The sequence below is a fragment of the Calcarisporiella thermophila genome, assembly GCF_041956535.1.
Source record: "Calcarisporiella thermophila strain CBS 279.70 unplaced genomic scaffold VTP21scaffold_8, whole genome shotgun sequence".
Taxonomy (NCBI): domain Eukaryota; kingdom Fungi; phylum Calcarisporiellomycota; class Calcarisporiellomycetes; order Calcarisporiellales; family Calcarisporiellaceae; genus Calcarisporiella; species Calcarisporiella thermophila.
In genome coordinates this window covers 89486-99970 of record NW_027192198.1, presented here as the reverse complement: position 1 = coordinate 99970, position 10485 = coordinate 89486, and the positions used below count along the sequence as shown (strand labels likewise).

At 53.4% G+C, this 10485-nt stretch overlaps 7 protein-coding genes across 7 annotated transcripts; 3 read left to right on the top strand and 4 right to left on the bottom strand.

Moving 5' to 3' along the window:
- Positions 1–191: 191 nt before the first annotated feature.
- Positions 192–1433, top strand: VTP21DRAFT_10859 (uncharacterized protein; the record flags this gene model as incomplete). The annotated part of the gene is made up of 1 exon (XM_069390240.1): positions 192–1433. The coding sequence occupies one exon, from the start codon at positions 192–194 to the stop codon at positions 1431–1433; it is 1242 nt and encodes a 413-aa protein (XP_069252409.1).
- A 227-nt stretch (positions 1434–1660) lies between these two features.
- VTP21DRAFT_10858 (uncharacterized protein) lies at positions 1661–3006 on the bottom strand (the record flags this gene model as incomplete). The annotated part of the gene is made up of 6 exons (XM_069390239.1): positions 1661–1686; positions 1783–2026; positions 2093–2148; positions 2202–2322; positions 2383–2533; positions 2612–3006. 6 exons carry the CDS (start codon positions 3004–3006, stop codon positions 1661–1663), a joined length of 993 nt encoding a protein of 330 aa, XP_069252408.1.
- Positions 3007–3108: 102 nt separating this feature from the next.
- VTP21DRAFT_10857 (uncharacterized protein) lies at positions 3109–3986 on the bottom strand (the record flags this gene model as incomplete). The annotated part of the gene is made up of 4 exons (XM_069390238.1): positions 3109–3290; positions 3364–3519; positions 3584–3882; positions 3958–3986. The coding sequence occupies 4 exons, from the start codon at positions 3984–3986 to the stop codon at positions 3109–3111; spliced, it is 666 nt and encodes a 221-aa protein (XP_069252407.1).
- Positions 3987–4016: 30 nt separating this feature from the next.
- VTP21DRAFT_10856 (uncharacterized protein) lies at positions 4017–4471 on the top strand (the record flags this gene model as incomplete). The annotated part of the gene is made up of 2 exons (XM_069390237.1): positions 4017–4347; positions 4407–4471. The coding sequence occupies 2 exons, from the start codon at positions 4017–4019 to the stop codon at positions 4469–4471; spliced, it is 396 nt and encodes a 131-aa protein (XP_069252406.1).
- A 977-nt stretch (positions 4472–5448) lies between these two features.
- Positions 5449–7477, bottom strand: VTP21DRAFT_10855 (uncharacterized protein; the record flags this gene model as incomplete). Its single annotated transcript, XM_069390236.1, has 10 exons — positions 5449–5570; positions 5641–5742; positions 5825–5961; positions 6036–6271; positions 6339–6428; positions 6504–6616; positions 6678–6788; positions 6859–6985; positions 7055–7185; positions 7270–7477. The coding sequence occupies 10 exons, from the start codon at positions 7475–7477 to the stop codon at positions 5449–5451; spliced, it is 1377 nt and encodes a 458-aa protein (XP_069252405.1).
- Positions 7478–7651: 174 nt separating this feature from the next.
- On the top strand, positions 7652–8917 carry VTP21DRAFT_10854 (uncharacterized protein; the record flags this gene model as incomplete). The annotated part of the gene is made up of 5 exons (XM_069390235.1): positions 7652–7777; positions 7898–7982; positions 8040–8317; positions 8426–8618; positions 8676–8917. 5 exons carry the CDS (start codon positions 7652–7654, stop codon positions 8915–8917), a joined length of 924 nt encoding a protein of 307 aa, XP_069252404.1.
- Positions 8918–9102: 185 nt separating this feature from the next.
- Positions 9103–10194, bottom strand: VTP21DRAFT_10853 (uncharacterized protein; the record flags this gene model as incomplete). Its single annotated transcript, XM_069390234.1, has 4 exons — positions 9103–9299; positions 9369–9458; positions 9527–9573; positions 9641–10194. 4 exons carry the CDS (start codon positions 10192–10194, stop codon positions 9103–9105), a joined length of 888 nt encoding a protein of 295 aa, XP_069252403.1.
- Positions 10195–10485: the final 291 nt, after the last annotated feature.

Here is a 10485-nt window from a genome sequence, read left to right as displayed (position 1 = left end):
AGGAGGAGGGGGGCGCCAAGGGCGGATTGGGAGGAAAAGGCTCGTTTGCGGGCGGCCCTACCAAAGGAAATGCATCACCGCCCTCGCAGCGAGGGGGACAAGGAGCACCTTTGGGCAATGCTCCTGCCTACCATGGAAACTCATTTTTGCCGCCCGGAAGAGCCACAAACCCGTAAGTCTAGCTGTATAAGATGAAGTGTCCTGATCAGAATGCTAACAGCATCCATCCGCTTTCCTCTAGGGGAGTCTACCAACCTCGTAGCTACGGAGGAGGCTTCTACCGGCCCTTTGTGCCTGGCCTGTTTTTGTGGGGCTTCTTCCCGATCTGGTACTACCCTGGATATCATCACAAGTACGAGCGGTATAACAGCGATAACGCCTTCTTTTATGTGCGCGAGTTCCAGACTCCCTCGCAACCCAACGCAACCACGGGGTGGGTTGATACCGTGCAGAGCACCGAAAAGGAGCACAACCGGCTGAGGTTCCTGGTCACCACCGAGGGGGGAGGGTTCCCAAGGATGCGGGCCACGTATTTCGACACGTCCAATCCGGAGGTGGTGATGGCGGACTTCACCTTCGGGCTGACCCTCTACAAGCTGGTGGAGTTTGCCGACGTGGATGGCGGCGGCGCGTTTGACTCGGGGGACCGCGTGTTGTCCGAGTGGCCGCTGAACCGAACCTGGACGCCCATCACCTTCAGCAACCTAACGGACCCCATCGGCCTCAACTACTTCCAAACCGAGCTGAGCGCCGCCGACGGCGCCACCAGCGTGCGGCTGCGCATGCGCATCGCCAACACCAAACTGCGGTTCCAAGAGTATGGCAACATGACCACGGAGGTGCTTCCGAACACCCTCAAATACGACCTGGTGGTGGCGAACTATCCCTTCAGCGCCACGGATTCGCGGCTAGCACTCGTGTCCGTGTTCCATTCCCAGGTGATCACCCTGCTTGACCCAATCGTTCCCAACGACACCAACGTGACCAAGGGGGTCAGCACGGGGATGCAGTCCGAGGGCCGATGGGACTGGGTTCGCACCGCGCAGTGGGCCAATCTCCCCGCGGCGGGCAACTTCTCCTCGCTGGCCAACAATCCCGCGGGCGCCCCCGGCCCAAGCCCTGTCAACCAGACGGTGGCGACCACCGAGCTGGGCGCCCAGTACCTTCCCCAGGCGCTGGCCCTCTCCGCCGCGGAAACCACCCTGCTGGGCGAAAGCTCCGAAAACTTCACCGTCGTGGCGCACACGCTCGGCTCGCAAGCCGACGTGCGCACGCAGCTTGGCGGCCAGGCCCCCAACTCCATCGTGTGGGACCCCTTCCTCTATCTGGATTCGGATGTGCTGGCCACCTCTTCCGCCCCCAAGGGGGTAGCGCCAAGAGGCCTGGGCTGGATGCTCTGCGTGGTGGCGGGCATGCTGCTCTCCACCTTGTGATATAGTTAAGATAGACTCCTTTATTATCACTGTTTTATTTATCTTAATACTCTGTGGATATTTGTGAAGATAGCTTGGGGGGAGGATACCTATTCTGTACTTACGACTTGAAGTTTTTTTTTTTTTTTCCTCTTTATATCGCTCCTTTTTTTATTTTATTTACATAATAACAAAAATATTCACCACGAAGCATTTTAGCATTTGCATCCAATAATAATAAACAACGGTCATTCCACTTTACCGACCAGATAAGCTGTTCTCCGAGGGAAAACCAGAAGACACCCATACGAGAAAAAGAAGGTCAGTGGGGCCTTTGTAAAACCAGCGAATAAGTAGGAGAGATACTTGCCATTCCAGGATTTTAGCGCCGGATAATGATCCCCCTCCACTTTTTGGTACTCGTCATCGGCGTCCTCTTCGTCCTCATCCTCCTCGTCCTCGTCCTCGTCCTCGTCCTCATCATCCTCGTCAGCAGACTCCTCGTCGTCTATCTCGTCTTCTTCCGTGCGATTAGCGTGCGAACGTTTCGACTTTGCGCGTGATATCCAGATGTGGGTCTGGGTGAAGCCGGCCTCCTCCATTGCTTCACGGACCTAGCAAAGTCAGTAGAAATATCTCGTCATGGAAAGCCGCATGGGAGCCGGGAAGCTAGAGCTTACCTCTCGGATAGTGTAGAGGCGAAATTCGTACGAGAACGCGTTCTTCATCCAGCTACCTGTATGAGGGGGAAAAAAAGTCGTGTTCAGCGTTTTGAGCCATGGAGAACACTGCAGTAATGAGCGAGCTTCCCATCTTCGAAGCGGAAGTGGAGCCGACATTTGGCCAAGCTGGACACGGTGTCCACAGGGGTTTGCTCAAAAAAGTACTGTATAAACAAGGCATTGCAAAACTAAGCTCAGTCCTTAGGAGAGAGACCCATGAGAACGGAGAGAGAGGGGGGATTCACTACCTCAAAGTTCGAGCCTCTATGTTTGCGCCCGTACTGTCCAGTATGGGCGGTCAACCCGCCGAACAGATCGCAAATAAAGACTCCATTCTCGTTCAAATCCTCTTTACAGTTGCGCAGGTAGCTAACGAGTTCACGGCGTTTATGAAGATAGCTGGATCGATGTAGGTAGCGTGGGCAAATTGATTTTAATTTAACCGGCAAACGATGAAGCAGACTCGAATCGACTCACCAGATCCCGTAGTTTAAGGCGCACAGAATGTCGGCCTTGAGGCCCTTGACTTTTCTCACATCCTCATGCACCAGCCTCACTCGCTCCCCCTCGACGCTGTCTTCCAGGCGACGCCTGCCGTACTCCAGAACCTCCTTGTCGAGATCGATGCCGATGGCCTCCCTGTTCACGTCCCTGTGCACCCATTCGTGACACAGGATGGCCGTGCCACAAAAGTCCTCGCGCAGGATGCGTGGGGGGATGATGGGATGTTGCTGGGACAGGTGGCGGTAGATATTGGCGAGGGTTTGGCATTCGCGCCGAGGAGCCTGCACCGACTCGTGGTAAAGGCTGTGCTTGTCAGCCGTGGATGCAAGGGGTGGGTTTTTAGGCCCAGCGTGCTGTTTCCTGCCCATCGGGTTACGGGTATGGTTAAGCGCGCTTTTTTTCTTCTCCTAGCCCTTTCACAAATCGAGGTTGTTTATGGGGGAGGACGGCAGGCCGGCATTGGTAAGCAGTCACCCGCAGATCATTATTGCGGGGAGGGGATGGGCCCGCTGTTTCGAGCCCAGGCACAAGCCAGCTCCCCCTCTCCCCCTCGCGTCCCAGACCATTTCCACGTTACCTTGCGAGAAACCGGGCTGGTCGCCCGCCATATCAGGGCGGTGCAAACCGGATCTGAGGAGAAGACATGGCAATTCTAATTTCGGCCGTGGCCATGAGAAACGCCATGGTTTCCATTTCTTTGCCCGCGGCTCCCCTCTTTTCTCTACCGAACGCGAAGAGCCCCCCAAACTCTTGGCGCTTCTCCAATGGGGCCCATAGTACACTCGATTCCCATCCACCCCCACGGCCGCCTTTGGGCTCCAGACAATAGCAAGCTCCCCGCTTTGAAGAAACCACGCGATGCCTGAACACCGTCTCCAGCCCTGTGACACTCTATCGAACGGAAAAAGCAAACTCAGGAGAGACTCCTGATCACGGAAGATTAACCAATCTTTTTCGGGAACGGGTCTCGGGAAGCTTCCCAAGCAGTTTCAAGCAGGCATTGCAATAGAGGCCTGATTCTCGACCGCCGGCCCTGCCGCGCCCTCTTGGAGGCGAGCGGCAAAAGAAGCCGGGAGGCGCACGTGGGGCTGGGAGGGGGCGGGGCCGGTCTGGGCGGAGGCCGGAGGGGGCGAAGGCTGAGGAGGGGCGGGTGGGCAAAGGCCGAGGCACCCGCCAAGCGTAGCAGATTGGTTTCCTTCTTGTCGAGCTCCGTGGGCGAGCTGACGAGGATTGTCGCGCGAGGGCTAAGGATAGGAGGGGGCTAGGGCGAATAAGGGTTTAGTGGCCCGAATCCAAGGAGTGGATAGCCTGAAAATCACGGCCAGCAAGCAAGCGCTTCGCACTGCATGGCCTTCTTGTCACACCCGTTCCGACCAGAATGAATACAAATATTGAGATTTTAATTAAGGGCGCGCGCGCGGATTGGCCGAGGCCGTACCATGAATCGAGCGTCGTACACCCGGCCAAATCCCCCGGCCCAATCATCCAATTTGTCAATAGAAACACCAGTGAGTGCCTCGGAGGTCTTGACCTTCTTCTTCTCTCCCTCTCCTCCACTCCATCCGCCCGGTCGCCGTTCCTCATCTGCCACTGCCCCGCCGCTCGCTGGCCGAGAAAAGATAAAAGCCAACAAGGTCGACTAGAGATTGATCTCTCTGCTGCCATCGCCGCTGCGTCCAAAAGCATCTCCATTCTGAATTTCAAGCACGGTGAGTGAATGCATGCCTGCCGAAGCCCCTGGCCTGACTAATGGATCCCGTTTCCTTAGCTCTCCAGTCCCCCATTTGCAACTCGATTCTTCGGCATCTTCCAATCCCAACCCATGTGCGATAAAATCAAGCGCCCATTCATCCCCATTCCAACCCCCTGCGTCGAGCGCCAGGAGTCGGAAAAGCCGGTCTGCAAGCGATGCTGGGCTCGGCACGACCCGATGGAGCCCTGCCTGTGGTAGCTCGCCGTCGCCCCTGCTCTTGCTTCCACGTGAAAGCTGGCACTTTCGACGCACCAACCAGCAAAATTAGTATTCCGTAACATCCTCCACGAACGTTTCAGTACCGTGAGTCACTCTCCTTTGCGTTTTTTTCTGCTCGTCACTCCTTAAAAAAAAAAGGCTGGCTCTTTTTGTTTTTCTCCCGCCACAGCCGGTTTGTAGTGTTTCCTGCATTCATTATAGTCTGTTTGTCTATTTTTCCTCTTTGATTCTTTCGTTCCTCTGTTACTCTGCCCCAGCCAACTCCGGGTCGAGTCTCTTACTACTGCTGGGGCCTATTTGGTTATCATATTACCTAAGAGGTTTTTTAATACAAATAAAAGCTTCGCGAAAAGTCCGTCCATCTGAGTTGGAAAGAGTTCAATCGGTGCCAAGTCTCATCATCTGGATGTGAATGAGGCGAGTCACTAGGCAATTTGGGCCGAATTGGCTTGGGCTATGACTCGCAAACCCTTTCGCTTTTTCAATAGCGAATTGGCCAGAGGTTTTTTTTTCTTCCTCCGTGCCAACTACAGAAGGGCAACCTTTCATCCGGGAATCAAAGGTCATAGCGTGCTCCGAGGGGAGCTTTCTGAGTTGAGAAGGTGTCTCTAATCTCGGGAATCCTATATTGCGTGACTATCATTTCATTTCATTTGGAAAATCACCGGTAGGGTCTTCATAGCATGTGAAAGAGAAATGTTTCAGTGCAAGGATGAATAGGCCGCCGTCAAAAGGGCAAGCTAGAGGGGGGGAGGAGGGGGAGGGGAGGGGAGCAGGGCGAGAGGGGGAAAGGGCGGGGGAGAGAAGAGACGCATTCCCAAAAATAAACATGAATAGATCACAGTTTTACACGAAATGAAAGAGGGGTGCATTCCAGGGTGCTGAGATTCACTAAGACGATGGTCTTGGTCTCCGAAAAAGAGGGGACAAGCACCACACGACACCTTTGGCCCTCCGAGCCTAAAATCGAGATCACAACCGTCTACTCATCCCGTAGGTGGCAAAAACACAGTAAAGTTCTAGAGCATACCTTCTACGACGCTTGTCGCGTACTCGCGCTGATTCCCTACGAAGTACACGTGGGGGCACTGCTGCATGATGAAGGGGTCCATATCTCGGAAGGGATAACACCCTGTTGGTGTGTAGGATAGAAAGGTTAGACGGGATGGTCAGCAAGGCGGGCGCCTTTTTTGAGATTGGGGCTAGGTGCTTACATAGCGTGTCCGGACAGGTCGGCGCAATATGCCTCCAGAACAGGGTCCGCTCCGTGATGGGAAGTCGCATGTCCTCAGCATCCTCCGGCATGTACTTGTCCATGTCGTCTAAGGGCTGCCCTGAGGTGCCCAGAAAGCTAGGGAGTGGTGGAGGGAAGAGAAATTCAGTTTTCTCAGAGAATAGAGCAGCCCGCGCAATTCGATGGCTTACATGGCACCGTCGAGCTCAAACCAGTAGGGATTGGTGACGGTCTTCAGGGTCGAGTCGCAAGATGAGTTAGGAAAGAGGGAGGGATGCAAGGGAGGCTGGGGTAGATGAACAGTGGCTGGATCCTGCGCGCCAGACATCACGTCCACGCTTATGGATGAGGTGAGCTGGGCAAGAAACCGATCTACGTGTTTGATCGGAGAGGCGTCATAGGTGGTACTATCGTAGCCATATTTTTTCTAATCCGTGAAATAAAACAGTCAATTATTATTTAAAAACAAAATAATTCGGCGGCCCGGTCCTCACTGTCTTTTTGTCATCCTCTACTTGTTTCGGCTTCGCAAAGGAATTGCCAGCCAGCACAACACGCACTATCCGCGAGCTCAATTTCTGGTCCTAAGGGAGTGGTGAATCAACCGTGGGTTAGAGCCGATAGCCCGATCCAGTGTGCACGGCTGTGATTCAACTTACGTCTATACTTCCCAGTTCTCCAGTAAGATACTCCAATAGCATCGAGAGCTCCACCGTTTCTGAGGCATCATCGCCTATGTTGAGCCCGGAGGCGAGTGCGACATACTTGGTTTCTATTGCAAGGTGGAACGGTTAAAATCACTTAGAGTGGCCTCGACAAGAGAAGCTATTCACCGGTCTCCATGGGACTATAGGGTATCTGTGGCGCCAGCCCAGGGACACAAAAGTCCAGCACCTCAAATCCCCCAGCAGGCGTCTCCATGCCCAGGACCGATATGATGATTCCTAAGAGAGAAAGCTAGGTCAGCTGCCATGCCTTGATAAGGTGAATCCAAAATGAATGAACGAAAATCACCTGTGACAAGCATTTCATTTTTCAGTCTCTGGCCGAAGAGTTTCACTCGCCCAGACTCATCTTCCAGCATCACCTCATCTTTAGGACTGGTATATTTGGGCTTTAGCGGCACCGTATTGAGTTGATACTATCATGCATTCGTAATGCTATGATTATCATTCGCCTAGAATGGATGGGAACGCCAACAAAAACATACCTCCTGCCCAATGTCATCAAGAATACACGGCTTGAACTCCATATCCATGTATACGGTTCCTATGATGTAGCAGAGTTCCCCTGGGGGAACGTCTAGGACTTTCTCGACGAATTTTGGTTCACGCAAGTGCCCTGTCAACATTAGTGAAGGAGGAGAGAGGGCAGATCATTAGCTATCTCGCCGATCATTCTATACCGCAGAGCAGACTCATCCACCTTTCAGCTTCAACTTGCCCCAACGCCTTTTTGCCTCCTCATGCACGATTTTGCGTAGCTGCAGCAACCGAACAAAGTACAAATTAGCGTACTGCTGCTCATAATGGCGGCCTTTGATGAGAAAAGTATCCCGCAATTCGGGAAGATCATTATATGAGGAGGTGTGTCGATGCACGATGGCCGTTGAGTGGTTATTGGCAGAGCTCATCGTTCATGCTTCTTCCTGGCTCCAGGGGAAAATAAAAATAAAGAAATGGACACGAAAATAACGCGTTTCTCATTTAGCTGTGACTGCTCTGCGGAGAGCTTGCTACAAAAAGTCTCGAACAAAAATCTCACCGCTATCTCCTGAGAAGGGGGAAGTTTATTTATGGGAGAAAAGATGCTAGATCGATTTCGTTTTAAAGTGCCTCTTCGTGCGGTTTGGAATGTCCCTGAATCGACTGAAACCCTCTGGTGGCCTGCCGTAGAAGGGTCGGAAAAGAACATGGTGGTGCTCTTTATTCCGGTATATATATATATATATATATACAATGGGTCCTATTTTTGAGAGGAGGCGGGGAGGATGGAGAAAACATTGGGGTCGTCTAGAATTCAGCGACTAACACGGTGTTGTAATAACTTTCAGGGAAATCCTGGGTTGGTCGACTATTACGAGCCCTTTTTCAATGTCCTCTATGACGCCTTTGATGGTCACGTCGAGATAGTCGGCGGCAAGTATCTTGTGAAACCATCTCTGTACTCACATTGCTGACACTCCACAATCATAGTCTCCCATTTGGGCCATTCTCCCGGCCCACACAATCCGCCCTCGCACCACGATAGAGTCTACTCTCTTGCGGAACAGATCCAGCACAAGGTGCGATGTCTCGATGAGCTCATCGCCACCCGCCCCAAGGGCACCCGATTTGTGCTCATTGGGCATTCTGTGGGCGCCTACATTTCTGGAGAGGTGCTCCGAGAGCGTGAGCAATATGTGCAAAAGGTTATCGCGCTTTTCCCGACCGTGTATGAGATTGGTAAGACCCCCAATGGAGCAAAACTTTCGGTACGTGTGGACCATGGCTCCAAGGGCTCCGAGTCCTAATCATGTGGTTCATTAACCAAACTTCCATTCTCGGCTCTCTTCTTTATTGCTTGGCCACCTGCTCTTCAGCCTTTGTTCTACAGGTTCCCAAGGATGATGCTCTCCTATGGATGCGACTTGCTGCGCGCCCTTTTGCCGTCGGTCGTCTTTCTTCATCTTGTGCGCACCCTGACCGGGCAAACCTCGCCAGGGCTGGAGGTCACCGCCCACAAGCTGTTGAACGGGCACGTGCTGCGCAATGTGCTATACATGGCTCACAATGGTATTTGGTTTATGCTAGAGGGCGCTTTGACTGGTAGCTGACCCCTCTCGTTTGAAGAAATGCTCGAGATCAAGGAGTTGGACGAGATTTTCTATCGCGCGTCGTCCGAAAAGTTGATCTTCTACTACTCGTCGGTCGACTCCTGGGCCCCCGAGGCGCACCACCACCGGATGCTCGAGCTGCTGGCGAGCGGGGGCATGGTGCATCTCTGCCCCGACAACATACCCCATGCCTTCACTTTCCGGCACGCGGACGTGCTTGGGAAACGGGTGGCCGAGTGGCTGAAGAAGCTAGATTAGCTTTTGCTCCCAAGGGAGAACGTTCATCCCCGAGCTTCTCGGAGCGGACTGCTTTTCAAAGCAGATTGTGCTCCCAACCCCCTCCCCCTCATCCCTTGATTAACCAAAACCATCCATATTATTTTGGCATCTTCTTTATTGTTAGCCCAAGTGGATATACAGAATGAAAATAAAGCAAGGACTCCTTATTTTTTGTGGGCACCGGAGAGCTTGTGCTGAATGACGGTCAATCCGTCGAACCATGGCAACACCAGCTTCTCAACGCGGGGATCGGCCTGCACATGTGCGTTGAATTTCTTCAGATGCTCGGCCGTGTTGCAGCGGGACTTGGGAAGGGACTGGTACTGGGAGAGATCATTGAAGACGTAGCCGAAGAAGAGGACTATCAATGGGACCGTGCAAAGGGTGAGATGGGGGGTGGTCCGAGCGGGAGCAGCAAGAGGCCACTTACCGTTATCCACGAGAATGACCCCATCGGGGGCGAGGAGCCCTTTTTCGAGGATGGTGTCGTAGTAATCGATGTAGCTGCCTTTGTCCGCGTCTACAACAGAGATCAGAGTTAGGGGGAGCAGCACAATGGGGCGAAGAAGGGGCTTTACGATGGCCTACCAATGAATATGAGATCGAAGGGATTTTCGGGGGACAGCTTCTGCAACCTGCAGCAAGAGGAGAAATAGCAAAGTCAGCGAATCCTCCAATACGACAGAGCAGAGGTGCACTCACGATTCCTTGGCATCGCCCTGAATGATGTCCAGCCGCTCCTCCACGCCACACTCCTTCGCATATCGTTTCGCCACTTCGATGTATCGGGGCTCCAGTTCGAGACTGATCACATGAGCACCGCTGAGGGCAAGGCATATTCCCGAGTAGCCCGTGAAGCCCCCGATCTCGAGGATACGCTTCGCTCCCTTGATGCGGGCGAAGTGGTAGAGCGTGGCGCCCTGCAGCGGAGAAACCTGCATCTCGGCCGCTCCCGACTTTTCGATCGTCTCGGCTCGCAAGCGGTCCAGCGCGGGATGGGGGGGCGGGGAGGAGTGGGCGTAGACATAGTTCGCCAGGTGGGTGTCATCGGGGGGAGTGTCTGGGGTCAGGGGAAGCAGTAGCTTGTGGGGGTTGCGGAACATGATGCGTTGCTTGAGGAAGGGTATGGAGGTTGAGAATAACTGCTGGGAATTCGAGCGAGAGGATGGGCGGTTGCCGTGGTTTAAATAGAGACAAGGCCGGCCTGTGCGAAAAAAAGTGGGGGAACGGCGGGCCAGGGCCAAGGCCTTCCGCATACTGGCGCACGAATAAGGAAAACTAGACCTTAGAGTAAAAAATGATGCGAGATAAACTTCCAAGTTAAATTAGGTGGTGCGATGGCCTGAAAATGGCTTATGCTGGAAATAGGAGAAAGTTTGCCCTTCGGGTCACCCTCAATCAAGACCCGTTGAATGGGTATATTTTATCCGGTCACACGCTCGTTCCTCTTTCAAACCGGAAAAAGGGAAAGGCAGGCCGAGCAGGCGGCTGATGAGAGATGCGTGTGTATTTTGCAAGAGATATATTTGCGCCTTGGGGGCTCTCAG